Source organism: Oryx dammah, unplaced genomic scaffold (assembly GCF_014754425.2).
Source record: "Oryx dammah isolate SB20612 unplaced genomic scaffold, SCBI_Odam_1.1 HiC_scaffold_13, whole genome shotgun sequence".
Lineage (NCBI taxonomy): Eukaryota > Metazoa > Chordata > Mammalia > Artiodactyla > Bovidae > Oryx > Oryx dammah.
Window position 1 is genome coordinate 29,790,865 of NW_024070197.1, and position 27,212 is coordinate 29,818,076.

Consider the following 27,212-nt stretch of genomic DNA (forward strand, 5'->3'; position numbering starts at 1 on the left):
AAGAGCTCCGAGCTGGCCTGTCCACCCAAGTGGGGCACTGCCAGCCCAGGCTCTGGTTTCACCTCAGGTTCAGAAGATACTGGGGGTTTGGGCTCTTTTTCCTGTAATACTAGGCCCACCTGTCTGCTCTGCACGTATCCTTTGACAACCAGGTCAGCTCTTGGGCTGAGGGATGGTGGGATGGGTGTGGAAGAGTGCTGCCATCTGGTGGTTTGGCTCTGGACAATGCTTGTCTTTCCCTGAGCTCCTTCAAGTGAGTCAAAAGGCATCAGCTCACTTTTTTTGTTCTCACTGCACTAGGCCCAGGTTTACTTAGAGATACATGGTCATTTCCACTGCTGGAGAGAACCAGTGAGGAATCCTCCCCTCTCTCTTGTGTGCTGTCTTCTCTTCAGCCAAGAAGCCCAGGCAGTTTATCTGAGGCACAGGGGAGATGGTTCAGGGCCCCCCAGTCCTTGAAGAGCATGCATATGTTTGCTAGGACCAGAGGCTAGATCCCTCTCCTGAGTACTTCCACTCCCTATTTCCCTTAGCAGAGCGTACGGGGGCCTCTCTGACACTTGCATTTGGGCCTCGGGACAGAGGTGACTAATCCTAACAGAATCAGCATGTGTTCTCATCACTCTGGCTCCAGCCTGATATTGTTACCAGATGAGAACATGTCTTATTGGGCTTAATTTTGATGGCTGTGGAAACAGAGCACTTTGAGTAACAGGCAGTCACACTGTGTCCTAAATAAACCCTGGACCCTCCTACCTTGTCCTGGCTAGGGCTGGGGCCAGAGCTCGCTCTGGGGCTTTGAGGCCGGCACTCTACTGCCACCCTCCCTTCACTATCAGGCTCCTCATGCTAGAGTCCTGGATCCCCCTGCAGAGTAACTGGGAGAGAGCTTCACATTCCAGCCTGCCCCTCCTGCTGAAACATGACTGCAGGCATGGGGCTTTGGGCTCCAGCCTGGGCCTCCTCAGGCTAATGCTGTCTCTACTCTTTCTCCCTCTGGAGATGAACATCTGCAACAAGCCCTCTAACAAGACAGCCCCTGAGAAGAATGTGTGGACCGCACCTGCACAGGCCAGCGGACCCTCCCCGGAGCTGCAGGGCCAGCGGTCCCGCCGGAATGGGTGGAGCTGGCCCCCGCACCCACTCCAGATTGTGGCCTGGCTGCTGTACCTCTTCTTTGCTGTGATTGGCTTTGGGGTCCTAGTTCCCCTCCTGCCTCACCACTGGGTGCCTGCTGGCTATGCTGTATCCTTGGGAAAGTATGGGGCTGGTACATGGGAGAGTGCAGACAGTGGATGGAGGGACATGGGCAAGGCCTGAAGCTGGGTTCCAGAGCCTCAGACAGTGCAAATGGGCCCTATCTGCCTCAGAGCCCAGCTGCCTACCTGCTGGCCTCCAACACCCATCTGACCCCTCTGCCTGACTGGATGAGGGAGAAGACCTAATGAACCTTGGAGCGTTGAAAGCCCCACACAGATGGGAACTTCATCAACTGAGGTACAACAAGAGCAGTTATAGATGAGAACCTTAAAGCTCTCTTTAAGCTAATTGTATCCAGAGCTCAACGAAGGATGAAAGAGATGTTCCATTTATGAAATAATTTTTCACTTTTTGGAAAGAATCATGGTAGCCTCCTTTATATATTAAGTTCCCGGTACATTTATTTATTTATTTATTTATTTTTTCTTTTTTATTTTTTTTTTTCCGGTACATTTAAAATATGGTTTTATTTACAGAGATGATTATGCCATACCCAGGATGGTTTAGGAGCTCATTGATTTTATAAATCAGACCCTTTTAGGGTAAGGAAGGTTGAATTGACAAGAGGAGGGATAAAGATGCCCTGGAAACTCCTGGGAACTGTGACAAACACGCACTTGCCTGAGCTTGGTGATGTGACTGTCCCTGCCCTGGCCATAACCCCCAGGAACAGAGGATTAAGGTGCAGCGGGTGGCTATGTGCCCCAGTCCAGAGGGTGCCCATGAAAATGTGCCCTGGTGTGTCTGCTTCGTGGAGACGATTCCTTGGGCCTCTGGGAGAAGGTAGCCTAGGGTGAGCTAAAGGAGTTAACAGGGATGAATTTGAAAGTCTCAGGCTTAATCAGCACCCTTCAACTCAGCCCTTGAAGGGCTGCACCAGGCTGAACATCTTCTGCCAAACGCACATCTCAGCTTCCTCCTCTGTCTGACAGGAAGAATCCTGCCTGCTTCCCAGGCAGGGGACAGGGAGCACACCAGATGTGTGTGTGAGCTCCAGAATGTATGAGCCATGAATGTGAGCATGCTCTCTTGGGAAACCATAGAGCCCTTGGCTGGTAGGTGACAAGGTCAGGCAAGTAGAGACAGACTCTAGAGAAGGTTGTTTGTCTCAGATGCCAGCAGTGTCACAGGGGGACTTCCTGGTTCACTGGGACCCAGGACTTAGTCCTCAACTCTGAAAACTAGACTTTCTCTGAGGTAACCCACAGGGCTTATTCAGTACTGTTAAGTAGAATGCTTCATGGGACATTCCTCCCATGACCTGGAATGGGTACACCACTCACTCAAGACTACCTGGATTTCTGCCATCAAGGCACCTGATTAATAATCACATGGTTTGGAGTGAGTAGAATTAGAGCAAATAATAGTAAACAGGAGTAACTAGAATTTATTGAGCACCTATATGTGCCAGGCACTGTGCCAACCCTGTACATGGATGATCTCATTCAATCCTCATAATAATCTGTAAGGAAGGTGTTCCCCTGACTTTAATTAAAAAAAAAAGAAACTGGGGCTTAGAGAGATTAAATGACTTTCTGAGGTCACATAGCTGGTATCCAGTGAGGCCAGAAGGACTGCCCAGACAGCCTGACTCAGAGGCAAGTGGGATGGTTTGAGGGTTTTGTCTTCTCCATATTTACTGCTTTGGGCAATGCTGGAGGCTCACAGAACCACCTGGTTTGGCACTCCCATTTCTTGGCCTGAATGGTTCTCTGTCCTCCCATCAAAGCTACCTTCCTTCTGCAGGCTCCCTTAGGGCCCCTGAAGAATGAAGTAGGGTAATTGTGCTGTACCAAGCACTCACCTTGTGCCTAGAACTGGCCGGGGCCCTGGGGTTGCAAGGCTGAGAATACAGGGCCCCAGTTCTCAGTGCTCAGCTTCCAGCTGGAGGAAAGCCTAGTAGTGTGGAGATCATCACTTGGTAAGTAAGAGGGTAAGGACTCATTCAGCAGAATGTGGGTGCAGGAGGAGGGCCATGTAGACCAACATCACCAGGGGCCCAAATACGCTCCTATTGCTCTCAGCTCCCCGCCTTCCTTCCTCCTGCCCTTGCTAGGTATTCTTGGCTCCACCCTCTCCCTTCATCATCTGTGTCCAGTCAGTCATCAGGTCCTGTTGATTTTGCCTCCCAAAAGGTATTGTATTTGCCCTCTTTTCTCCCCACTGCCAGCTGCCTCTCTTACCTAGATGACCATTTCGTCTCCAAACAGGTCTCCCTGCACATGCTCTCACTCCAGCCAGTCTGTCTCTCTCTGCAGCCAGAGTGCCCTTTCAAAATACAAAAATGATAAAGTTACTAAGACCCTCTAATGGCTTCTTCCTGCCATAAGGTTCAAGATCCTCAAGGCTCTCCACATTCTGGACTCTGCCCACTTCCCCATCATCTTCTTATTTTATTTCCTCTGTTGTTCTCTGTTGTGACAACACTGGTCTCTGTGGAAGCCCTTAGGTCCTCTCTCCACCCCAATACCCAGCTAAGTCAGAAGTCAAGAACTAGAAGTCCATCAGCCGGTTTGGCCTATAGATTTTTTTAAATTGAGTGATAATAACACACTAAATAGACATATCTGAAGGGCTTCTTCAGCAGGTACATTTTAAAAATTACTTATTTCTTTGTCAGCATTTTAAAATTTTAAAAATTAAAAAAATGAGATGCCTCATATATCCAGATACAAATCCAGATTTCTGGTTTTGAAAAGCCAGAATTTGGTGACATAGGCTCTCTTTCTGGCATGGCACCAACGAGTTGAGCTAGAACCACACATCAGCCACCCCGTTATTTGGGGCTCTGCTTGCTCCCAGCACCCAGCCAGGCCCCCTTTCCTCTTTATATTTCCTGCTGGTTCCTGTGCCACTCCAAGTATCAGCTGACATAATACTTCCTCAGGGAAGCTTTCCATATCCCTTTCGACTAGAGGAGGTCACCCAGTTACAAACTCACATAGTCCCATGAACTTTATCACAATCAACCTACTCTTCGATTAGCATCTGTGTTTCCTGCAAGACTGTGGGCTCCTTGGGGATAGGGACCAAGTCTGTTTGTTCCTGCCATATGCCCCAGTAGCTGATGTAGAGAAAGACCTCAGTAAATAGTTGAATGAATGAACCAAGGGGTGGGGAGTGGGAGAAGTGTTGAAGCAGGCAGGAAACTAAATGTTTGCCCACATTCAGTGTGTCTGAAAAGAGGCTGGAATGGTGAGGAGTAGTGGTTGGTAATACCAAGAGGTTTGAGAGGAGCCAGAATGAAAGGGGCCATGAGCATTGAACCTAAAGAGTAAACTTTAGCTTGAGAGCCATTGAAAGCCACTGCAGTTTAAGCAGTCAAGGCCTTAAGTTTAAGCTTTTCAGAGCTCACTTCAGGACCAAGTGAAAAGTACACTCAAGGGGACCCAGACAGGAGGAGCAGAGTCCAGAGACTATGGAATAGCCCAACAAGCAAGAGGTGAAGGCCTGATCTAGAGCCAGGGTTGTAGGGATAGAGAGGTTGTGATGGGCCACAGGATTGTCTCTGTCAGCTCTGGTACAGCAAGTTAGGGTGGAGCCTGGCTCCTGCAGATGTGTAAGAAAATTTGGCTGCTGGGAGGAGGAAGAAAAAAGGAGGTTGGACAGCTGATGGATGGAGGATAAATAATGGAGAGATATCTGACTGGCTAGCAAAAGGACAGATGGATGGATGAATAACTAGATGGAGGGTGGATGGCTGACTGGGTGGAATCTATAAAGTTTTACACATTCACTTTGCAGTAAGTTGTCAGCATACTTGTGCCCAGCCTTTGGTCCAGTTGCTGAGCAGATAGATCCTGGAAGATCTGTGTTTCAGGAATTGGCCACGTGCCCACTGGCCAGCCCTTAAACATGTCAGGCCATCCCAGACATTCAGCCCCAGGATTCCAAGTACCTGAACTCTGGACTAGGGAGGCAGTGGGTCTGTGAGGCTCTGTCTGCAAGTGATTCTCCAGCTGGCCTGGCTTCTGGGAGGGGATGTTTGCATCCTTCTCAGAAGCAAGATAAATGAGCTTAGAGTTTATATTTTGGGTCCTTCAACCTTAGAGGACGATCTCTTTTAGTCTTATTTCACCATTCAGAATCTGAAACCAGGTCAGATTCTGAGGTAAGACCAGCCAGGGTCTGCACCACGTCTGGGGCAGTGAGGCCAGGGCCCTGTAGTTGGTCTCCTCAACAGCAGCAGTGCTGGTTTGTGAGCTCCATTACCAGACAGCCCCTCTGTTCTTCCATCTAGGGCATGGGTATGCTAGAGATGTCTGACAAGGAGGCTCTTGGGGGACTGGAGATAGGAGGTAGCACAGGCAGAGTCTCTGCACTGGGGAATTGGATACAGGTAGAGAACAGTTCTTTGGCCACAGGAAGCAGGGGTGGGCTCTCAGCCAGCAGTGTGGTGAGTCTTTAACCTGCTGGGCCAGTGCATGGGCGCCATCTTTGCTGGTCACCTCGTGGTGCACCTGACTGCTGTTTCCATCGATCCAGCAGATGCCAATGTGCGGGACAAGAGCTATGCAGGGCCTCTGCCCATCTTCAACCGCAGCCAACATGCACACGTCATTGAAGACCTACACTGCAACTTGTGCGACGTGGATGTGTGAGTGCATGTGGACTGGGTGTGTGTGGCCGATGAGTGCGCCTGGGAAACTGCCAGCGGGAGCTCAAGGCAGACAGGGGCATGTCCAGGCTTTACGGTTGTCCCGAAGCCTCAGAACCCTCATATTTCACACAGTCAAGAATCTTGGTAGAGTGACAGAGAACTGGGTGAAGGAGAAGGTGAGGAGAAGGTGCCTGGAAGCAGAAGATGAGGAATAGCATTTCCATCAGTTAAAGTAGGAAACATTTGGCACTGCTACAAACATTGCTAATGACTAACTCTGCCAGTAACCACCCCCTTCTCTCACTAGCAACCCCAGGTATGGGCAGGAAGGGGAACTAACAGAAGCTAACACCCAAATATTTATCATGTGCTAAGTGCTTATGAACAACCACCCCGTAGGGTGGGTAACATCTTTCTTACTTTACAGAAGAGGAAGAATCCAGTGCTCCGAAAGGCTGAGGTTGGTCATATGGCTCTTGGGCAGCAGAGCCAGATTCACAACCCAGCCTGCCTGGAGCTGGAGACAATATACTGTTATCCTTGTTTATGCACAACTCTGAGCCCCAGAGAAGCCAAGTGACTTACTCTAGGTCACATTGAGGGGTTAGAATGTACAGAGCCCAAACCCTGCGGCTGGTCCAGACTGCCTCCCTAGGCCCTTCCCTGGACCATCCCAGTCTCTCACCCTTGAGAAGGGGATCTGGGATTGGGTATGGTTCAAGGCTAGCTCCCCCCGCCCCACACCAACTTTTAATATTAGGACCCAGGAAGTTTGTTGAAGGAGCTCTGTCCATAGGACAGAGAAAGAGCCAGTGGTGTTAAGACGCTGAGGACTTTGGCATCAGACAATCCTTTCCTTCACTAGACGCCAGTCAGTGTTCTGTTCCTCAACGGATGCTCTGGCAGTTGTTGCCTGTTCCAGGGCTCCATTCTGTTCTCCAAAAGGGGACTGAAACTTATCCTTCCACTCTCCTTTGGGCTTTCCTGGTTCCTCCATGGGGCAGGGAGATTCACTTGCATCCCTAACTTGGCCTCCCTTCATCCCCTGTGGTGAACTGCTTGCTGCTCACCCAGTTGTCTGCCTGCCCCGCTCCCTTTGGCTCCTTTGGTTTATCCCAGATAGACTGGAGTTTTCTGGAAGAATGCCAGAAAAATTCCCACAGTCTGGCAGAGAAGCAGAGACTCAACAACAACAACAGAAAATGGCGATATCAGGAAGAGGAATGCAAGCAATGGGTCCAGCAGCCTTGCTCTCTTCTGCTACCTGGCCCCATACCTGCATTGTCTCCTGACTGGACAAAGGGGGTCCTTGCTTGGAAAGGAACCTCCATTTTCATTTCACACCACCATCACCCATATGCATAGTTCCAGAGGGGGACAGTATAACGCTGTCCACTCCTCTCACCCCTGGGTACAACTTCCTTCCCGCCTGTGCCTCCCCACCCCTTCAGAAGGGCTGTCTCCTCTAGGTGTCCCGCCCCACCGTGCCCGTCACCAGAGGGCGCGCGCGCTCCCTGTAGATGCGCTCTGCTCTGCGCTTAGGTGCGGGTGAGTGACCCGCTCCAGGCACAGAACCGGCAACCCCCAGGCCAGGATGGTCAACAAAGGGTGGGGTAAGCCCGCGATCGCTCTGTGCCCCCTCCCACCGCAGGAGTGCTCGTTCCAAGCACTGCAGCGCCTGCAACAAATGCGTGTGCGGCTTTGACCACCACTGCAAGTGGCTCAACAACTGTGTGGGCGAGAGGAACTACCGGTGAGACCCAGATCCGGACCACAGGGGTACCTGGGGATGCGTGTTGAAGTGTGTGAACCAGGGCCCTTGAACCTTCATATGGGGCCAAGAGAGGATGGGAGGTACTTGGGGGACCTGTGCGCTGGTCTCAGGGTGAGGCTCTCCATGGCTTCCACCTGACAGGGCTGAGGGTAGGTTTGGAATCTTTCTCCTCCTGGCCCAGGGAAAGGTGGAGAGCCTATTGGGGGTGGCTGCCTATCTTCACCTTTGCCCTAAGCGTTCGGCTTCCTGAGGAGTTAGGGCGGTGGGGTCAGAGGCCCAGCTCCCCCTCCCAACCACTGGCCCTTCTGAGCTCTGGGCCCTTGCCCAGCTGGAGCACCTGGGTGCTGACAGCTGCCCGTGGCTGGGCCCAGGCTCTTTCTACACAGTGTGGCATCTGCCTTACTGGGCGTCCTGCTCCTCGTACTGGTGGCCACTTATGTCTTTGTGGAGTTCTTTGTCAACCCCATGCGGCTGCGTACCAACCGCCACTTTGAAGGTCAGTCTGGGTTCCAGGCCCACCCCCACCCCCTAGCCTGTTCTGGTCACTTGTCACAGCCCTGGCTGAGCACAGTCTGCTCGTGCCTTGCAGTCCTGAAGAATCACACAGATGTGTGGTTCGTGTTCCTGCCTGCCGCCCCTGTGGAGACGCAGGCTCCTGCCATCCTGGCTCTGGCTGCCCTACTCATCCTTCTGGGCCTGCTCTCCACAGCCCTGCTCGGCCACCTGCTCTGCTTCCATATTTATCTCAGTAAGTGCCACCCCGTCCCACATACACACCCACACCTGCCTTGCAGGGGATGGGGTCCCTAGGCTGGAGGAAGTTACCCAGTTTGGGCTGTGGAGCCCTGAAACTATGCCCCTTCCTGGTGCTGGCTCTCTAATGGTGACTCGTCTTACTCTATGGCTTAGTATATATGGACACAATGGGTTTTAGCCTGCGTCTGGGTACCCTCCCTCACCTTCTGAACCCCCAGGTTCACCTTCCTTTTCCATTACACTGAGCCCTATCTTCACCCCCTCAGTGTGGCACAAGCTCACCACCTATGAGTACATTGTGCAGCATCGTCCACCACAGGAGGCAAAGGGGGCCCACAGGGAGCTCGAGTCATGTCCCCCGAAGATGCGGCCCATTCAGGTATAGAAGTGTCCCAGAATGCTGAGGGAGTGGGAGAAGGGGTGTGGGAAGGGTGGTGGGCTACACAGCAAGTAGTCAATGATGAGACAGGGCAAAGGGAAGCAGGCCTGGAATAGCAGCTGGTAGGGGGTGCTGGAGGCAGCAGGGGCGAGGGCAATTGTGTACTAAGCATGTGCCTGCTTGTTCAAGTGTGGGCACAGCCAGAGGGAGTCCTGCATTTCCCTGACCCCAGGGGAAAGGCTCCGAGCATGCGCTGGAGGGCGCAGAAAGCGGGAGCCTGGAAGTGGGCAGGGTGGGGCTGAAGGAGAAGAGAGAGGGATGGACCGAGGACTGGGTCCCCGGGATGGAGCCATCAGATCTCTTCACCTGTGACGCTGAGCCTTTATACCCATTATCCCATTCAAATCTTGAAATAGCCCATGAGGCAGGTCATGCTACTATCCCCATGTTGCAGATGAACAAATTGAGGCCAAGAAAGATTTAAAAAGCTGGGTCTAGGAAGAGTTAAGGTCTCCACACTCTGAAGCAGGAACCCTCCAGCCCAGGCTCAGGGCCTGGCCAGCCCAGCTGCTAATCAGCCTATCCCCATTCCCACGCCCCTTGGCTTCCTGAGGTCAACAGCTGGGGGTGGGGTGGGCCTGTCCTTGGAGCCCCCAGGGACTGGGAAGGCAGGGGGCCCAGGCAGGCCTTGTTGGGAAGGCTGAGTTTTGGATCCAAAGTCCTCATGGCAACTGGACACAAACACAGGCAAGTGGGTGGATTGAGGAAGGGTTTGGGACCCCACCTCTCCTCATTGCCATGGGATGGGCCAGGCTGCCAGGTCTGGGAAGGCCTGGGGGAGTGATGGCTGTTAGTGGAGAAACCTCCCCCCAACCCCTGCCACACTGCTGTGTACCTGGCCCTAGTGCTGGGCCCTGAACCCGTGTAAGCACAGTGGCAGCCATCCTGGGAGTGGGCATCACCCCACTTCACAGAGGGGAGAGCTCAGAGAGGTAAGCAGGAGACTTCAAGCTTCACAACAGTGCCCATTTGGGCTGGCCTTGGGATCCTCCACCTCAAAGGCTCAGGGCCTTGGCTTTGCAGTTACTGCCTGCTTAGGCTTTGAGGCTAGATGTGCCAGCAGCCAGGGCACTTAATATCATCTGAAAATGACCTGAGGGAGACCTTCGCAGAGGGAGCAGGGTGGAGAGCTGAGGTGGAGAGGTACCATGTATTATACCACTCAGGAATGGGCATGTTTTGAAGGTCTCAGGGAGGATTGTAGGGACAGCTGTGAGGAGGGGAATTTGAATGGGGACACCCTGGTGGCACCTTCAAACCTCCCCAGCTGGCTAGGGCCTGGCTCCTGTCTCACTGTGACCCATCAGGCTTCTGGGATTATCCTCTACAACTGCTGCCCTCAGTCCTCCACTTCTGGACCCCAGGAGCACCAGGGTAGGCTTTGCCTCCTCTCTCCTGGGCCCTGGAGGGGTACTAAGTCCACACTGGTGCAGAGGAAATGTGTGGGGGAAGGATTACCTTGATGTCCCAGTCCTTGTGACTGGGCTTTGACCCCTTCCTCTTTCCCAAGGCTCCCCTTCTCAGGCTGGCACCCCCACAGACCTCTCCAAAGGGCCAGCCTGAGCAGATGTTGCACACAGGGCTTGCCTGGGGCCTCCTTCTTCGCATCTGTGTAGCCAACCCGTGACTGGTTGGGCTCGTCCCGAGACCTGCTAGGGCTGTCCTGCAGGCAGCCTCCCCACCCCCACCCTGAGCAGGAATGAGGGAGGGGCCCCACTCTGGAGCCGTTGCCCCCAAACATAGGCTTGTTTTAGAGACGGCGTTGCTGTTACAGTGTCTTCTCTGCATTAGTCAGGACGCCTGGGTCTCCATGGAAACAACTGTGGAGCCAGCGACAGCTGTCCGGTGCCCTGCCCCCAGGCCGATGGGGGCGGGGCCTCGCCGTCCTGGCTCCACCCCATATCCTCCGCTAGCTTCCCATCTCTGGCCGCTTTTCTGGCTTTTGTTTCCTCACCTGCAGTCCTCTCGGGCGCGGCAGGGGCGCATGCTGCGTGCTGGGGTGCAAGCCTAGGCCACTGCTGCTACCTCCGGCCTCACTTTCAGGCGTTGGGTCTGCTGCTCCAACGGTCACTGCGAGGATCAGCAACTAAACAAGACAGAGAACTCACCCATAAGCCTGGTCCCAGGTGGGACCGTGGCGCTGTTTTTTCCACCACTTATTGCCTTCCCTTTACCAACAGAAGTTGGGGAGACCACTCATCCCCCCACTTCCCTCCAGCAGCTGAGATTGTATCTGGTACTCTGAGGACTTAGCTCTCAGGGAGCCATGGATCCCTGCATGTAGCCTTGCAGCCGCGGGTGCACACGCGAGTGTGTGAAGTGCCAGGTCTCCCAACCAGGGAAAAAAGTTGGTTTAGAGATTGAAGAGTTAGGAGCCAGGAGCAAGAGGAGGCCTCTCTGAGTCCCTCTTTGCCCTGCCCCCACTTGGCCCGAACAGCCCTAGACCGGGTACATTGGACCCATGAGGCTGGAGGCTTCCCGGAGGAGGTGGAATTTGACTGAAGTGAGGAAAACAGTGGGGATGGGGTAAGGTACAAACACAGGTGTTTTAAGCTCATTCTGCATTGGGGTTTTCCCAGCATAACTGGGAAACCTAGAGAACAGCCCTAGACCTCTTCGCCCACACTTCCCAGAGAGAACAGTAAGGGGATGTGTCCTAGACAGAGTGGGCCTAAGGACCCAGGAGGCCCTTGGACCCGTACCTGGCTTCCCAGCCTCCCTCACCTCCACCTTCCCCAGGAGATGGAGCTCTACATGCGGACCTTCAGCCATGTGCGCCCAGAGCCCCCTGGCCAGGCCAGGCCTGCCGCAGTGAATGCCAAGTGAGTGCAACTTGGGCAAGGGCCACCTCACATCTCCCACTGGCGTGGCAATGAGGTGGGAGAAAGGAGTTAGGCCAAAGCCAAGGCATGGGTCTTTGTCCAGCCCAATGTGGCCTTGGACAGATCAATGCCTCCTTCCAGCTAGGAAGGGAGGCTTATTTCAGAACCTCCAACAGGGTGGTATTTGAAGGAACAACAGCATCCAGCACTTACCCTCGCACTTCCCCTTCAGTCCCTCCCGATTCCTTGCCACCCGCGGCCAAGTGGAGCCTCCACCGCCCTCCTCCTCAGAGACTCTCGCTCTGCCCCGCCGGATACGACCCCAGGTAGGGGGCACTGTGCTGGGCTCCTGCCCAGGTGGAAGGGGATGGGAAAGAAGCTTCCACCCTCTCCATTCCTCCGCGTCTTTTGGGGAGGTGAGGTCTGGGGAAGGGTTATTCAGGCTTCCCCCTGTCTCTGCAGAAAAAGAGGAAGCGGCGCATGTATAAGGTACCGACCTCTGGGACCTTAGACCGAGAGCCCCAGTTGCCCAGGCTGCCGGGTGAGCGCCCCCTTCCTGACCGGAATCTGCTCGGGGAGCTCCAAGGGAGAGAAAGGTAGGGCCCTTAGTGAGTAGCAGCTCCTAGTCTTACGTTCTCTTCCAACCCCAATAGGGCCCCGGACCCCCGGCCGCCGCTCCAGCTCATCGTCGGATTCCGCGGACACCAGCCCTGCAGGAGCCTATCACTCGGCGTCAGCCGAGTCCTTGGACGAGATCCCAGTGGCTCAGACGCGCCTAGGCAGCGCCGCTCTGGCCGCCCCGGTGGGTAGGCCCCGAGAGCCCCCCCTGGCGCTGCAGGCGCTTGCGCCCGCGGTTTTCGTGAGCCCGAGCAGCGGCGAGCAACGCGCGCGGGGCGGCCCGGAGGCTGATCTGGCTTAGCTGGGCGGAGAAGCAGGGATGGCGGAGGAGCGGCGGGACCGACTCTCTGCAAAACCCCATCCCCGCCGCACAGAGTGCACTTTAGGGGCCCCTAAGGGCCGGCAGGATCGGCCCCACTCCCCATTCCACTACTCAGCAATACCCGCCCAACCAGCTATGATGCTCCAATAAACTTTTTTATGCTTTTGCGGACTTGGTGCACTTTCTTAATGACAGGGGTCACGGGCCCTCCTGGAGCCGCATCATTGCCTATTGGCCTAGGAGCAGAGGGTGAGATGGGTCCCCCACATTGGGTGGCCATCCAGATTGTCATATGGAGAAACTCAAGTTCGAAAGGCCCTAGAAGCTCCCTAGCGGAGGTTATTTTTCTTGATGATAGGGTTTGCACTTGGAGAGAGGAGGAACACAGCATTTGTGTTAGGAAGGTAGCAGTGGAAGCAGAGACGCCGAGGCCGATACCCGGGTGGGGTGGGAATAAATGAGGTTGCGGACCCAGGAGGTCCAGGAGCTTTTCCCTGCCCGCAAGACCGACGTCCGTGTAGATCCCGGAGCACTCAGGATTCGTTCACTGTCCCCTCCCTCCCCCAGTGACCCGAAGTTGTGACTTGGAATGCTACACGTTCACTGGAGAGCTGTGGTCTTGAGCCAGCTTTAGACCCCATGTCACTAAGGGAAGGGATGCCTCACTCCTCTGCACGTCTCCCCTCCCCCGCACCCTCCCCCTCCCAGTCTCCCACCAAAGGCCTTTTTGGTTGCTGCTCTGGGAAGCTGGATCTCCCCTGAAGGTGGGGACCAGCTTTGAACTTCGGGCGGAGGCCAGGATGGGGGTCTTCCGAGGACCGCCAGAACTACAAAGGTCTGGCTTCCCCCGCCACAGAGCTGCCCGGGGAGCAGCGGGATGAGACAGTTGCAGCAGCTCCGCCCCCCGCGGAGCGGGGAGAAGGCGGGGTCGGGTAGGTGGAGCCAGTGTGACCTTGGTCACTCTAGAGCTGGGACAGCCCCGAAGGTGGGGCTCGCCGTCTCTATGGAGACCAAGAAACAAGGGATAATACAGCGGAACCGCCCCGGCTGCAGTCCCGCCCCAGAGCCGGCAGGGAGCAGAGCTGCGGAGTCGCCTAAGTCTCCTACGACCATCGGTTCATTCTTGCGTCCTGTCCTTCGAACGCGCACTGTAGGAGCAGCCACGAGGTAGAAAACGGTAGGAAATCCCGGCGCCAGCCATTCTAGTCAGTATCCAGCACGATAAGAAGAGGGTGGGGTGGCAGTGGCGTGGGAGCGGTCCCAACCCGAGATGGTCCTGAGCTGAGGACACCAGCTGAGCGGCCCTGCCCTGAGCCCAAGTGTTCCACCCCACCCCCACCTCCAACTGCTTGCTGATTGATGACTCCAGCTGTCCCAGGGGAGCCTGCAGACCCCTGGGACTAGGGCCTGTGACTTGGTGCCACCTGATCAGCCTGCTATTACCAAGAATCCATCTTCTCACAGACAGAAGCGAGCATGGGTGCAGGGTCATGCTAAGGTCCCTGGGACAAGCATCCCTTGGCACTCAAACTCCCTCAGACTAGCCTTAGTGAACAAAGCGCTGTCTCCTCCAGGTCCCTGGTGGGAGACTGCAGTGCAGGGACGGGGAAGGGGAGTGCTGTTTCCAAGGAAGCCTGGGCCTGCAGAGTCGCTGCAGTGTAGGAGTTGTGGGTGCTCTCAGTTCCCAAAGCCACAACTTAGGGATGGGTGTGTGTGCTGATCCGGAGAGGGTTTTCAGTGTTAAGGCCAGTGGTAGTGGAAGGGAGCTAGGCAGGCAGGGATTCAGGCTGTGGTCACTGGAGGCTCTAGTATAAAAGGGAGAGGTGGAAGATAGTTGCTGAGGACACAATTGAGGGTGTGGTCAGGAGGCTATTGTGGAGAAGATGGGAGTCTCAACACAGGGGTGTCACAGCATAGTACCTGGGAGTCTGGAAACGCAAGCCTGTGGGTGTGTGGACAAGGGGGTTATAGAGGGTGTGGTCAGGGGCTGCAGGTGTGTGGAGAAAGGGTGAGTTGTGAGGCTCTGGTCAGGGGTCTCAGTAAGGGCTGTGGGTATGTGGACAGGAGGCCCAGTTCCAGGGCTTCTGGGGTATGGATAGAGGTGGGCTGCGTTGAGGGTGTGGTCAGGGAGGCTTCTGTACCAGGCTGTGTTACATGGAGGGAGTTTCAGTGCAGAGCTGAGGGTGTGGTCCAGGAATGCAGTGGGGGCTGTGGGCAAGTGTAGGGAAGACCCTTCAGTGCACGGCTGAGAGTATTATTGCGGGGCCTTAATACAGGGCTATTAGTATATGTGTGGGGGCTAAATGCTGATGGAGTGGTCCAGGCCCCAGTCCCTGGGCTGTGGGTGTGGTCAGAGGACTGCAGTGAGGGTTGTGGGGGGACACTTCAATGCAGGGCTGGTGTGGTCAGGGAAGTCTGAGTACCAGGTTAAGGGTGTGGTCAGTGGGAATAAGGCTGAGGGCATGGAGGGCCAGGGCTGAGTGCTCTCAGCTGTGGAGTGTGGGCTAGTGTGGTGGTGCTCAGGGTGTGGCCAGGAGGGAGGCCTCCACGGAGGGCTGAGGGTGTGAAGGTATAGACATGGGGGAAGTGTGCTTAAGTGCAGAGGGTAGATGTGAAGATAACAGGGCCAGGGCTCATAACTCTGTAACCCCAACTCAGGCTAGCCCCCCACAATCTCCTGCTCCTAAACTCCACAAACTGGGAGGTTACAGCACCAGTGGCTGGCAAGGGGCCAGGAAGCCATGGTTGTGCCCCAGGTGCTGGGAGTGCTGGTGTGCCCCACCCGTAAGCCCATTCTCCAGCCCAGCCCAGCCCAGCCCAGCAGCACTGGGAGCTTCTCCCTAAGCCGCCCTGACACCATCCTGCCCTTAGCAACATTCTCCAAGCAGCACCACCCTCCCTTAGCAACTGTCTCCAGGCTTCACAAACTGTGGCCAGGCCAGCCCCAAGTTACCCCTTCCCTCATGTTTTTGTTTAACAGCAAATAGTAACAAGGTCGCAGCTGGGCCAGCTGCTCCCCTGCCTGGGGCATGCACCCCTGCCTGTGCCCTGGCTCCCTTCTCAGCCTGGGCTGAGTCCTCATGACCCTGACAGAGACACCGTCCTCACTAAATACCTGCCCAACCAGCAGCCTGGCCAGGGCCTGACCCAGCTTGGCATGAAACTCCCAGGGAGGGGGCCTGATCTGCCACCCTCACTTCTACCCAAGCAGGCCTTGTGCCAGGGCCAGACAAAGCCATAGCCCCAGCTGCTGCCCTCACAGCTTTTCTGGACAGTGCCACTCTGTTCCCAGCCTGGTGCAAGGATCATGATTTCATCTTCTGAACTCCACTCTGAGCCAAGGCTGGCATTAAGTGACAGGACCTTTCCTCTCAGTGCTCTTCCTCATGGCTCTGGGGCCCAGTCACACACTGAATACTGGCCCCTTCCTCAGGCAGCTCCATCTCCAGCTCTGAGAGTGTGTGGCAGAGTGTCTGAAACTTCAACCTTGCAGGTTTTGAGCTAGAGGCAGTGATACACTGAGCCTTGGTGGAAGGGGGAAGAACTTGGCTGGGAGGTGACCAAGGTGGGTCCCTACAGGGTGGCATGGCAGCGAGCACAGATGTGGCTGGGCTGGAGGAAAGCTTCCGCAAGTTTGCCATCCATGGTGACCCCAAGGCCAGTGGGCACGAGATGAATGGCAAGAACTGGGCCAAGCTGTGCAAGGACTGCAAGGTGGCTGACGGAAAGGCTGTGACAGGGACCGATGTCGACATCGTCTTCTCCAAAGTCAAGTGAGCCCCAGGCATTTCCTGCTTCTGATGTTCCCAGAAGGGGAATTGGGGGGCTGGAACCAGGGAGATTGTGGAGCAGAAGGCAAAGTCATGGTGTCCACATACCTGGCAGGGTGAAGTCTGCCAGGGTCATCAACTACGAGGAGTTCAAGAAGGCCCTAGAAGAGCTGGCACCCAAGCGATTTAAGGGGAAGAGTAAGGAGGAGGCCTTTGATGCCATCTGCCAGCTGGTGGCAGGCAAGGAACCAGCCAACATAGGCGTTACTGTAAGTGCCCTGATGGTCTTGAATGACCACTGATGGGGCGGGGGGGTTGGAATCTTGGCTGGGGTTGGAAGGGCTGGGCTCTCTAACCAGGTACCCCTGGGGGGTCTCTGTTCAAACAGAAAGCAAAAACAGGGGGTGCTGTCGAACGGCTGACTGACACCAGCAAGTACACGGGCTCCCACAAGGAACGCTTTGATGAGAGTGGCAAGGGCAAGGGTATTGCTGGGCGGCAGGACATCCTGGATGACAGTGGCTACGTGAGTGCCTACAAGAATGCAGGTACCTATGATGCCAAGGTGAAGAAGTGAGGCCTAGGAAGGCCCCCTCCCCCACAGCGCGACTGCCCCTGCCAGAGGCTCAGGCCTGGCCTAAGGGGCACGTGGAGCAAGAGAGCCCGGTCCCCTCCTTGCTGGATCTGCCACCCAGCGCTTCCTGCCCAGCCCTTCAGGGCCAGCCCACCAGGCCTCTGACCCAGACTGCTCTGCGTCCCCTTCCCCATTTTCTTTCCTCCTCAGCCTCTCTGTCTTAGGAGAGTCTGCGCCTATAGCCTCACCACCCCAACCTAGCCCTGGGCATGGCTAACCCCCTGCCTGCTTGCCTCATATTTAAGCCGCTGCTCTGGCCAAGTGCCTAATTCTTTCCTGGACCTCAATAAAGACACCTTTTGTACCAATATGGACTGTTCAGGTATATGACAACAAGGGTAATGACATTCACATCCTGATGACTTCTCAGTGTCATCAACCCCCTGCATGTCACACTCTGCTGATTCTTCCACTGGCAGCCCTGCCCAAGAAAAAGACATACACCAGGCCCCTTCCATTAGCACCAAGCCAGGCTGCCTGTGGATGCTGCAGAGGGATATCAAAAGCCTTTTTACCTCAGCCCTGACCCAGAGATCTGGCAGCATGGCTCCTTTTCTGCAGTTTGGGCCTCAGTCTTGGCCTCTCTGCTTTCACAGCAGGGGGAGGGATGAGACAGCAAACTCAGCCTGGGCTAAGCGCTGCTGGGGCCCAGTGCCAGGCCTCAGCTCTAAGCTTGCTGACAGGCCTCCACTTCCGGGGGCCACCAAGGCGAGTCACTTTGGGCTGCATCTCAGAAGTTCAGAAAATGCAAGACCAGAAAGAACCTTAGACAGTAGACAGTTCAACATCCAATTTTATAGTGAAGGAAACTCAGGCCCAAAGAGTTAAGGAGCTTCTATAGTATAGAGGCCAGAAGCACGCCTCTGTCTCCCTGGCCAGGCTCTAACACAGCAAGCCCCAACACTGATTTCCAAAAATGATGCTGGAGGCCCAGTGATAGAACTTGGCACTCAACATCAGCCTTTGACGGGCAAGCAGGGTGTCCAACAATAAATGGGCCCCTTCTTGCTGATCCCCTCCCATCTGTTCACCACCTCAGGCTGGGTGGGAAGGGGTGTCTTTCTCTGATCCTGAGAAATCCTGGGAGCTTCCAGATCAACCTTTTCTCCCCTCTACGTTCTCAATGTTTGGACGGAGTTACTCCCTAGTCTAAGACTTTGGGGCAAACTCTTCTTCCTTCCTGCTGACAAGAGGACTGGATGGAACTTAGGGACTGTCCATTTCTAGCAATGGTGCTAGAAAAGGCTTAAAAAGCACACATTCACAAATATTTTCTTTCCTGACTCAGATAACAAAGCAAAGCAGCACAACTATTTATTTCCTCATCCCTTGAGCTGTTCTGGGATGTTTCTGCTCCAGGTGGCCCCCGAGTCCCTTGAACCCAAAGTCACTTGGAGCAGGGGTTTAGAGGGGTAGGGAAACTTGAAAGAGAGACTCTGGAGATTAAGTGAAAATTAGAGAGCAGAGACCATCACCTGATCACAGCAGAGCCTTGCCTAATGGCTGACAGCTGTGGGATCTCCTGACTCAGCTGACCTTGCATTGCTTAGAGAAGAGTTTCAGAGAGCTCTACCTCTCCCACCAGCAAGTAGTAAGAGGAATGTTTCCTCCAGCCCTGGGGAATTGGTTTAAATTGCAAGTTTATGTAAATGAGCCTAACAGGAGTGAAATCCAAATCCTTCAAATTGGCCTGGTCCAGGTTATTAAGCTGCAAGTGAGATGACTGTCTAGTACGTATGGGAGCAGCATGCTGGCCCCTCCTATGATTGGCAGTGTGGCTTAGGGGAGCCCAGAAAGAGAACTGGCTGAGTCCTGAAACTCCACCTTGTAGGAGTAAAGTCCCCTCTTCTTGAAAAGTGGTTATGGCACCTGAAAGAAATCAAGGCCCACCCAGAGCCAGAAAACCTTTAGTCTAATAGAATCTGGTTTCTGGCAGCAACTGACCAAAGCCACTTCAGCCCTTTGGTTATCACTGCTCCACTCCCCACAGCTCCTCATGGTGGACAGGTTTGGATACCCTTGCTAGCAAACCCAGTTGGGCAAGGAAGAAAGGTTAGGATCTGTGGGATGGAGCCGTCAGAACCCACTATGTATAGCTGGTAGGAAGTTGAAACCTGTCAGGGGGCCCTGCCTCTCCTTTTGGGCATAGAACTTCCCTGAAGACCTGTTTTCCATGTCAGCCTTGTTTCTGTCTTTCTTCCAACAGTCCCAGGTCCAGGGTGAGGAATTCTTCTCCACTTATTTTCTATTCAATACTTGCTTCAGGGGACTTCCCCTGCTTCATGTTAAGCCCACATAGCCCCATAGGGCAATAACATTTTGGCCCTTCCCTGATGCCACCAATCTACTGCTGCCCCTGGACCAAGGCCACACAGGGAAAATCAGAACCATAGTTGACTTCTGCAGGAATGACCAGCAACCCTAGAGAGGGGCCTGGCCTAGCGCAGTAATGGCCATTTTCGGTGATAATAGAAAATAGGGTGGAAGGTGACTTAGTCTTAGTCAGGCTCTGCTTCTCCTTAGAGGTACTCTGAATAGGTTCCAGGTTGGCATTATCAGATAGAAGAAGGAAGTGAGCCTGAGTTGTAGAAAGAAGCACATCATCCCTGACCCCACCTCCCCTAAACCTCATTGGCTGTCAAGTAAGTTGGCCTGTGCACTGGGTTGGGACCATGAAATACGTCAACATAGGGCTATAAGGCTATCGACTAAGGCTACACTACCTGGGCAAGACTTAGGCTCTTTGGCAGGCTCTCAGTGGGGTCAAGACAGGACCAGCAAAGTAGGGCAGGGGGTTGTCCTTACTGACACTTCCACAGAAAACGAGCTCACTCTTAGCTCCCCCAGAGCCATGCCACACAAAGAAACATGGCTCCACTGCACATGCTCCTTTTGGGAACTTACATGAAGTCAAGAGGTCTGTAGATTTTAACCTAGAGATGTGTGATCTAAGTTGTGATTTTCATGTCTCATTATAGCATAGCTCTCCTTCCTTGCACAGCACCTGGATCAGGGGAGCAAATAAGTGTCTAATCTTTCCACCTTCCTCTCTCTCTGACATGATCCTGAAGATGAAGAGAAGTACAATATGATGTTAGGTTGACAGTCCTTCACTCTCTAGAGCTCTCTGGCAACATGAGCTACTTGGGCAACCTTGAAGCAGAAACACAAGAGTCACTTTCATTATCCTTTCCCATTGATGCCTAATCAATCAGGATTAAAGAAAAGATTGATCCTCAGTCTGAAATACCAGGTATTCATGTGTAAAGTGGATGCTGAGCTCAGAGCTAACTTTCAGAGGCTGTACCTCTGGTCTGGACTGAGCCAGCCTTCCCTCTCATCTTTCTAGCTCCTCTCTGATCCAGCCCACTCCACATGGCCAGACATCAATCCACTCTTTCTACAGAAAAAGCTTCTCAAACACAAATCTACTACCCCTCTGCCTTCCCAATCTAAAATCCTTAAGGAGCCATGCAACCTAGATGGTGTGCATCTCTTCTCAGGCCTTCTGTCCCCTGATTGGACTTTCTTCCCATTCCATGGCCTTGACTTATGCTATTTCTCTCTCCAGCTCTCCCTACTGCCTCTGTCTTCAATCCTATGTTTGCCTGGTGATCTTCCATTCCACTTCTTCAGATTTTGGTTGAAAGATCGTTTCTTGAGGGGACATATTCCTGACATCATACCTCCCCTCCCAGGCTAGGAAGGTCCCCTAGTTACATACTTCATGGCACCATGACCTACATTTTCCCTGCCCAGTGATCCCCGGGGGGCCCAGACATTTTTACCCTGTACCCTTGGCCTAGGAGGCTCTGCACCCCGCTGTACCTGGTACCATTATACTCATTTTGCATCTTCCACTCAAACAAGTCCTCACTGACACCTTCTCCAATTCTCCAGAGTAGGAATTACCTAATCTCTCTTTCTAGGGTCTCTCTAGGCTTTTATTTAGGCCTGTTTGGTACCAATGGAAGCTTTCAGCTCCATCACACAATTAAACTGTTGGCTGCTCCAGGGAAGACATAAGACCTTGTCACCTTTAACTGTGATGGGAGGAAACCCAAAACACATTTGATGAACTGATCAATAGAGATTCTCTGAAATTTCTTCTAACACAAAACATACCTGGCCATGGATATTCTTTTCTAACTTCCTACTACAGTTTCAACTGACACTTGGGAAAAATATCTAGTGTTTTTTTCCTTTTTGACATTTTCAGCCAAGTGTTCCTATGTGATGTGATGCCTAGGACTAAGTGCCAACTATTTATGTGGGCAGAAGGAAAGAATGACTTGATGGGAGGAGATAAAAAGAGAAATAAAAAGAAAGACCAATACAGTGTAATTAAATTTTTTTCTTAATCTTGTGGGAAAATACCACCATACTAGTGGTAATGACACTGAGAGCCCCCTGGGACTGAGAGACAAGCTGCAAAGAAGGTGTACAGTGTTAGCTCCATAGACTAGGCTCTGGGACAGAGTCTGAAACAGTCTGTATTAAATACTGACCCATATCATGTGCTACTGGTGAGGAGGAAGACAGCGTGCTTTTCCCAAAGGGTGATGATCTCCCCAGATGATGACTCTTCTCAGGAGGCAGGAGTGCTTTCCCAGAATAACCTTTTTGCTCTTTATTCAGCTGCTGCAGCAGATACTCATTAGTTACCACCAGGGATCTGAGACATGGGGGAAAAAGACAGTGGTGAAGTCATAAAAGCAAAGTAGGTGTCATTCAGACCTGAAATGTTTGCTAAAGATAAATGTAAAATGAAGTAACACCTTTAAATAGAACTATCCGATTTATGAGTGGGTTATTTTAAAAGTGGGACAACAGTTTCTTTATTACAGTCCTGTTTGATTATGTTCCAGGTTGACTGTAGCAATAACACAGTTCACATTTTACATAGTGACTGTTCTATTCTTTCCAAAGCACTTTTCATGATGAAATAAGTAGAAACACCAGGAGACTGGCCCCTGACCAGGCCTGCAATTTCTATTCCTATTCCCAGATCTTAATTTCTACTTCTTCTAATCTATACTGCCTCAGCAATTAAACTAATGGTGCTAGTCATAATTGTATTCTTGGACTCTGCATTACCATGTAATGTTAGAAGCTATCAGAGACTTCCCCTCCCTGCCAAAAAAGATGTATGCACAATGCTATTCACTGCAGCACTATTTGTAATAGCAAGATACCATGAACCTAAATGTCCATCAGTAGAGGATTAATTACACACACCACGGAGTCCTATGTATGTATAAAAAGGAGTGAGAACTTACTCTAAACATCACTGTGAAATGATTTCTAAGATAAAATGTTAAAGCAACATTATGCCTCTTTTTATATAATAGAGGGAATACAAATACACACCCACGCCTGCAATGGAAGGCTAGTGGGAGGGAAGGAAAAGATAGAGGAGACAGGTAAGGAAGCTAAATTTGTTTGAATTTATCTGGTTTCACAGATCTGACTTTGCGACCATGTAAGTTTAACATAACTGTACTCAGGATTAAATCAAAATAATAAAAATATTCCCTATAAATCAAAACCAAAATGAAACAAATTGAACCTATATATTGAAGTGATGGTATAACGAAACAGAGAAGAATTAATTCAAGTTACTCTAAAATATAGCCATTTGTACATCACTAAAGAGATAACCTTAATGTTCTCAAAGTGTGGTCCCCAGGCCAGAAGCAACAGTATCACCTGAAAACTTACTAGAAATGCAAATTCCCAGTTCCCAGCCCAGATCTGCAGAATCAGAAACTCTGGGGGTGAGACCCAGCACTCTGTAGTTCAACAAGTTTTCAGGTGATTCTGTACACACCCAAGTATGATAAACATGAATTTATGCTCTTCACTATACTCTTGTATGGGCTACCACTATACTATACCCCTATAGTATAGGGGTATGGGGTGTATACCTGTACCCCTATATAGTGGTTAGATGGTAAAGAATCTGCCTGCAACATGGAAGACCCGGGTTCAATCTGTGGGTAGGTTGGGAAGATCCCCTGGAGAAGAGAATAGCTCCCCAATCCAGTATTCTTGCCTGGAGAATTCCATGGACAGAGGAGCCTGATGGGCTACAGTCCATGAGGTCGAAACAAGTTGGACGTGACCGAGCCACTAACACACACACACACACACACACACTTTTGTATACGTTTGCACACACACACACACACACACACACACACACACTCACACACTTTTGTATACGTTTGCAATAATTAGAAAAAAAGTTTTCTGAAAAGTCAGCCAGAATGGATCTGGGTCGAATCCTCCTTATATTAAGCTATTCTAAGAAAAATCAGGAAGTGAAGTTAGGGACTGAAGGCTTAGGGAGTAGAGTTCTTCTATTTAAGCTTCACTGATGGTCCTAGCAAAGGTGTTTGGCAAATCAAACTTTCAAGGGCTTGTCTAAATATACCAATAGTCTTGAGGCCTCTTCTGATTTGTCTAGCCTGTAGCCTGGGGAAACTGTTCTTTGAAGAGCCTCATGTTATTGAACTCCTCTGAAGAGAACACATACATTGGATTCTTTCCCTATCACTCTGAGTGTGCTTGACCTCTCTTCTATGTTCAAGAGTAGGTAGACATTTTTTAGAAGAGCAAGATGGCTTTTAGGGGTATATTGTGACTGAGGAAAGCTAGCTGACCCAAACAAGGGTCCTGTTGGATCCAGTGAGAAACTACTTATCATTGAGGTGTTGTAACCCACCAGTGCCAGCAAAGATATTTAGTCCCTGGTGTGTTCTGGAAAGCAGTATTTTGACCCCTGAACTAACTGGCCTGGATATAGGTTGTTTACATGCAGAATATAGTTAATTTGAAAAGTATATAGATATTAACTTGCCAAGTAAAACAAAGGAGATAAAGGAAAGTAAATATCTGCTTCCAGAAGCCAGCTAGATGGATCCAATCCTACCTTTGACTTTCATGGAGAAGAGTCACAGTCTCCTCTAGCTTTTTCAGCTGGGCAAGCTCCTGGTTCAGGCAAGACACCTGCATGTTCAGCTGTTGGTTTTTGCGCAGAAGGTCATCTACAAAGGTTACAGTATATAGGGGTGAGAGGATTCCAAGGGGTTAGTCTTTGAGCAGAGCTTGAGTGAACGGGTGGGCACCTTGAAGAATCGGAGGCCCCACTGCACCCACCTCCACACTCCATTCACCATTCCTTCTCTTGAAAACAGCAGATATAGTGCAAGAATATACAGTTTAGCAGAAGACATATCTGAATTAAAATTCAACCACTTGATCTTGCACGTTAGTTCATTTTTGTGAATTTCACAACCCTGCCCCACAGCACTGTTATGAGGAGTCAGTGAGACACCTGCAGTTATAGGCATAGGCAGTCAACAAATATTAGGTCTCCCTGTATTCTGCATTTTAATTCATGAATGTATGTCCCTCACTCTGTATGGAATATGTGAAAACACCTAGAACTGTGTTGGGCACAAGATAACAGCTCAACAAGCACTTGCAGAAACTGAATTTGTGGCCAAGGCATTCATATTTAGCTTTCCAAGTATGTTATCAAGGCTTGCAATAATAAGGTAATGAAAGCACAAGAACTCTGGATCTTAAGCAAGTCAGTCTTCTAGAACAGTACTTAAACTTTAATATGCTTACAAATTGCCTGGGGAATCTTATTAAAAAACAGATTCTGATTCAGTAGGTCTGCTGCTAAATCGCTTCACCCGTGTCCAACTCTGTGCGACCCCATAGACGGCAGCCCACCAGGCTCCCTCATCCCTGGGATTCTCTAGGCAAGAATACTGGAGTGGGTTGCCATTTTCTTCTCCAATGCATGAAAGTGAAAAGTCAAAGCGAAGTCACTCAGTCGTATCAGACTCTTTGCGACCCCATGGACTGCAGCCTCCTCTGCCCGTGGGATTTTCCAGGCAAGAGTACTGGAGTGGGGTGCCATTGCCTTCTCCATCAGTAGGTCTGAGGTGAGGCCAAGTATTCTATATATATATATATAACAAATCCCCAGGTGATGCTAATGTTGCTGATCTCTGGTTCACATTTTGAGTAGCAAGATTCTGGAAGGTAGAAATCAGGGCTGCAACAGCTGTATTTATCACCAGTAATCCAAAGAGAGTACTGGGCCTCACAGCTGGTTGAAAACAAGTATCTAGTGAATAAACACCTATTTATTTTCAGTATAGGTAAGTGGAGACTGATGTCTTGATTATTCAGGCTTATAAACATTAGATAGACAAGATTCAACTCTGGAAATTCAATGCTGATTTCCAAATCAAATTTCTCATACAAATATCCAAATACCCATAATGTTTGTTTCAGTGTGCTGAACTAGAAGTTTAAAGTCAAGGGTAGACTTTTATCTACCTAAACTATACTAAGAATAAAGTAGAACAAATCACAAATTCAATGGGATATTACTTTTCACTTGTCATAATGAAGAAAAATATACAATACCAAGTGTTGGCAAGGGTAAAATGAAAAGGCATTCAAACACATACTTGCTGCTGATGTGCGTATAAACTGAAACTACCTTTTTAGGAATGATTTGGTAATGTGTAACAAAACCCTCAAAAACGTTCACATCCTTGGACCCACTAATTCTACTTCAAGGAATGTCTCCTAGGAAAACTGGTCGAAAATGTACACAACGATTTATACACACAGATATTAATAGCTGCATTATTTATCACAGCATAAATATTAGGTCTCTCAGCTCCACCAGAAGAGAAGACGATCTTAGAGAAGCATTTTCACTCTAGGGTCTTTTCTTCTATTTCAAGTCTTTGAATGTTTGGAAATTCTTTGAATTATTTATAATATAAATAATGACAGCTTTATTTATAATAACTAACATTAAAAACAACTATATAGAGGACTAAATAGATAAATATGGTATAGTCATGTGATATTAGAGGAAATGCCTAGGCTATTAAATTAATAACATTAGCTTGTAGGAATCAGATTGCCGAGGGTCGATGGCAGGGGAACCTAAATGCACCAGAGTTGAACTTTTTAGAGTAGGGAAGTGTTCTGTATTTTGATTGGATGGAATTAAATGAGTATACATTTTGAGAAACTCATCAAACTTAGAATGTGTGCATTTTGTTGTATGTAAATTCGTTTTGAAAAATCAAAACACAAATTTCAGTTCTGACTTTAAAATATATGTATAGGGATATAGGTGAAAGAAAATACACCCAAAACACTAATGGTAGTTATTTCTGGGTAGTGCGATTTTATTTTCCTTATATTTTTCAAACTTTCTGTAAGGAACATGATCTTCTGCTATAATCAGAAAAAAAAACAAGTGTCATTCTCAAAAAATAATGACAATAATAACATTTGTAAATGCTTTACACTGATAAAAGAGTAAACTCTCTTACTCTGGTAACTCAAGTCACCTGCATTACAACTCTGAGGCAAAATGATTGTTTCCATTTAGGAAGCCATGTGAGCTCTGGATGATAAAGCTTATTAAATGGGTTATCTATAAACAAAATATCTTGAGATGCACCATACATTGCTTTCCTGAACTTACCATAAGCGTGCGATGGGTGCCCACTGACAATTGAAGTGGTAGTACCTTCCTCCAAACGCTGGATTTTTTCTGACAAAATGAGGTTTTCCTCCAGTACTCTGACTAGTTTTTGCTTCAAACTTTCCTTTAGATTAGAAAACAAAAGACAAACACATTAAGAATCTGAAATTCTGGGAAGTGTTTTTAGAAGACTGAAAGAATCTTTGCTCTTTTTAGTGATAAACTGAATGGAGGTCAGCCTCTCTCTTTCTCACTAGAATTTTAATTCATTGGTAAACATAGCTCAAGTGCAGCAAAGAAACTTACCACATGCATTTTTACCACATGTGAATTATCCGCTACTATTACAAAACAAGTGGTTGTTTTGACAAGTGGCCAGCATTATGAGTCACCTATTTAAAGTTTCTAGAAAATAAACTTGATGTCTGAAAATCCTCTAATGTTAAGAAAAGGTTAGGGGGGGTAGTCTAAGAAAATGAATCCCTTCTTTCGCTCCCAGCACCTGAAGCCTAACGCTCTAGGACTGGCCCCTGGTTTAGGGCTCTCCATCAGAATGGAGGAAAGACAGTCCCAGAGACATTTAACTTCCCTCATCTGAATCAAATCATAACCAAGAACACAATCCTAAATGTTTTCACTCTAGGGCCTTTTTTTTTTTTCTTTTCCATTTCAAGCCTTTCCT

The 27,212-nt window shown here is 50.5% G+C and overlaps 3 protein-coding genes across 15 annotated transcripts in view; 2 read left to right on the top strand and 1 right to left on the bottom strand.

Annotated features, from left to right (window-relative positions):
* Positions 1-12,762, top strand: part of ZDHHC1 (zinc finger DHHC-type containing 1) — a 36,792-nt gene extending 24,030 nt beyond the window's left edge. For 5 of the 11 annotated variants that reach the window (XM_040253313.1, XM_040253311.1, XM_040253314.1 and 2 more), the window contains 10 exons: positions 1,003-1,245; positions 5,682-5,857; positions 7,512-7,613; positions 8,006-8,130; positions 8,224-8,382; positions 8,657-8,769; positions 11,569-11,651; positions 11,884-11,977; positions 12,114-12,192; positions 12,305-12,762. In XM_040253313.1, coding sequence (XP_040109247.1) covers positions 1,003-1,245; positions 5,682-5,857; positions 7,512-7,613; positions 8,006-8,130; positions 8,224-8,382; positions 8,657-8,769; positions 11,569-11,651; positions 11,884-11,977; positions 12,114-12,192; positions 12,305-12,570 — 1,440 coding nt within the window. In that variant the 3' untranslated portion in view covers positions 12,571-12,762. Of the gene's footprint in view, positions 1-1,002; positions 1,246-5,681; positions 8,131-8,223; positions 8,383-8,656; positions 8,770-10,096; positions 10,204-10,789; positions 11,462-11,568; positions 11,652-11,827; positions 11,978-12,113; positions 12,193-12,304 lie in introns of those variants that run through there. The other 6 variants (XR_005723316.1, XM_040253316.1, XR_005723318.1 and 3 more) reach the window with 6 other exon arrangements.
* Positions 12,763-13,540: 778 nt separating this feature from the next.
* Positions 13,541-17,305, top strand: TPPP3 (tubulin polymerization promoting protein family member 3). Its single transcript, XM_040253351.1, has 4 exons — positions 13,541-13,768; positions 16,171-16,364; positions 16,477-16,630; positions 16,750-17,305. The coding sequence occupies exons 2-4, from the start codon at positions 16,177-16,179 to the stop codon at positions 16,936-16,938; spliced, it is 531 nt and encodes a 176-aa protein (XP_040109285.1). The 5' UTR covers positions 13,541-13,768; positions 16,171-16,176; the 3' UTR covers positions 16,939-17,305.
* A 4,026-nt stretch (positions 17,306-21,331) lies between these two features.
* The window catches only part of LRRC36 (leucine rich repeat containing 36), a 36,545-nt gene continuing 30,664 nt past the window's right edge, over positions 21,332-27,212 (bottom strand). For all 3 annotated transcript variants that reach the window (XM_040253291.1, XM_040253292.1, XM_040253293.1), the window contains 3 exons: positions 26,531-26,654; positions 23,930-24,044; positions 21,332-21,670 (listed from right to left, as the gene is read on the bottom strand). In XM_040253291.1, coding sequence (XP_040109225.1) covers positions 21,445-21,670; positions 23,930-24,044; positions 26,531-26,654 — 465 coding nt within the window. In that variant the 3' untranslated portion in view covers positions 21,332-21,444. The remainder of the gene's footprint in view (positions 21,671-23,929; positions 24,045-26,530; positions 26,655-27,212) is intronic.

Coding starts and splice junctions, on each gene's coding strand:
- TPPP3 (XM_040253351.1), top strand. CDS start 16,177: ATGGCAGCGAGCACAGATGTGGCTGGGCTGGAGGAAAGCTTCCGCAAG. Junction 16,365..16,476: donor ATCGTCTTCTCCAAAGTCAA/GTGAGCCCCAGG, acceptor CATACCTGGCAG/GGTGAAGTCTGCCAGGGTCA. Junction 16,631..16,749: donor CAGCCAACATAGGCGTTACT/GTAAGTGCCCTG, acceptor CTGTTCAAACAG/AAAGCAAAAACAGGGGGTGC.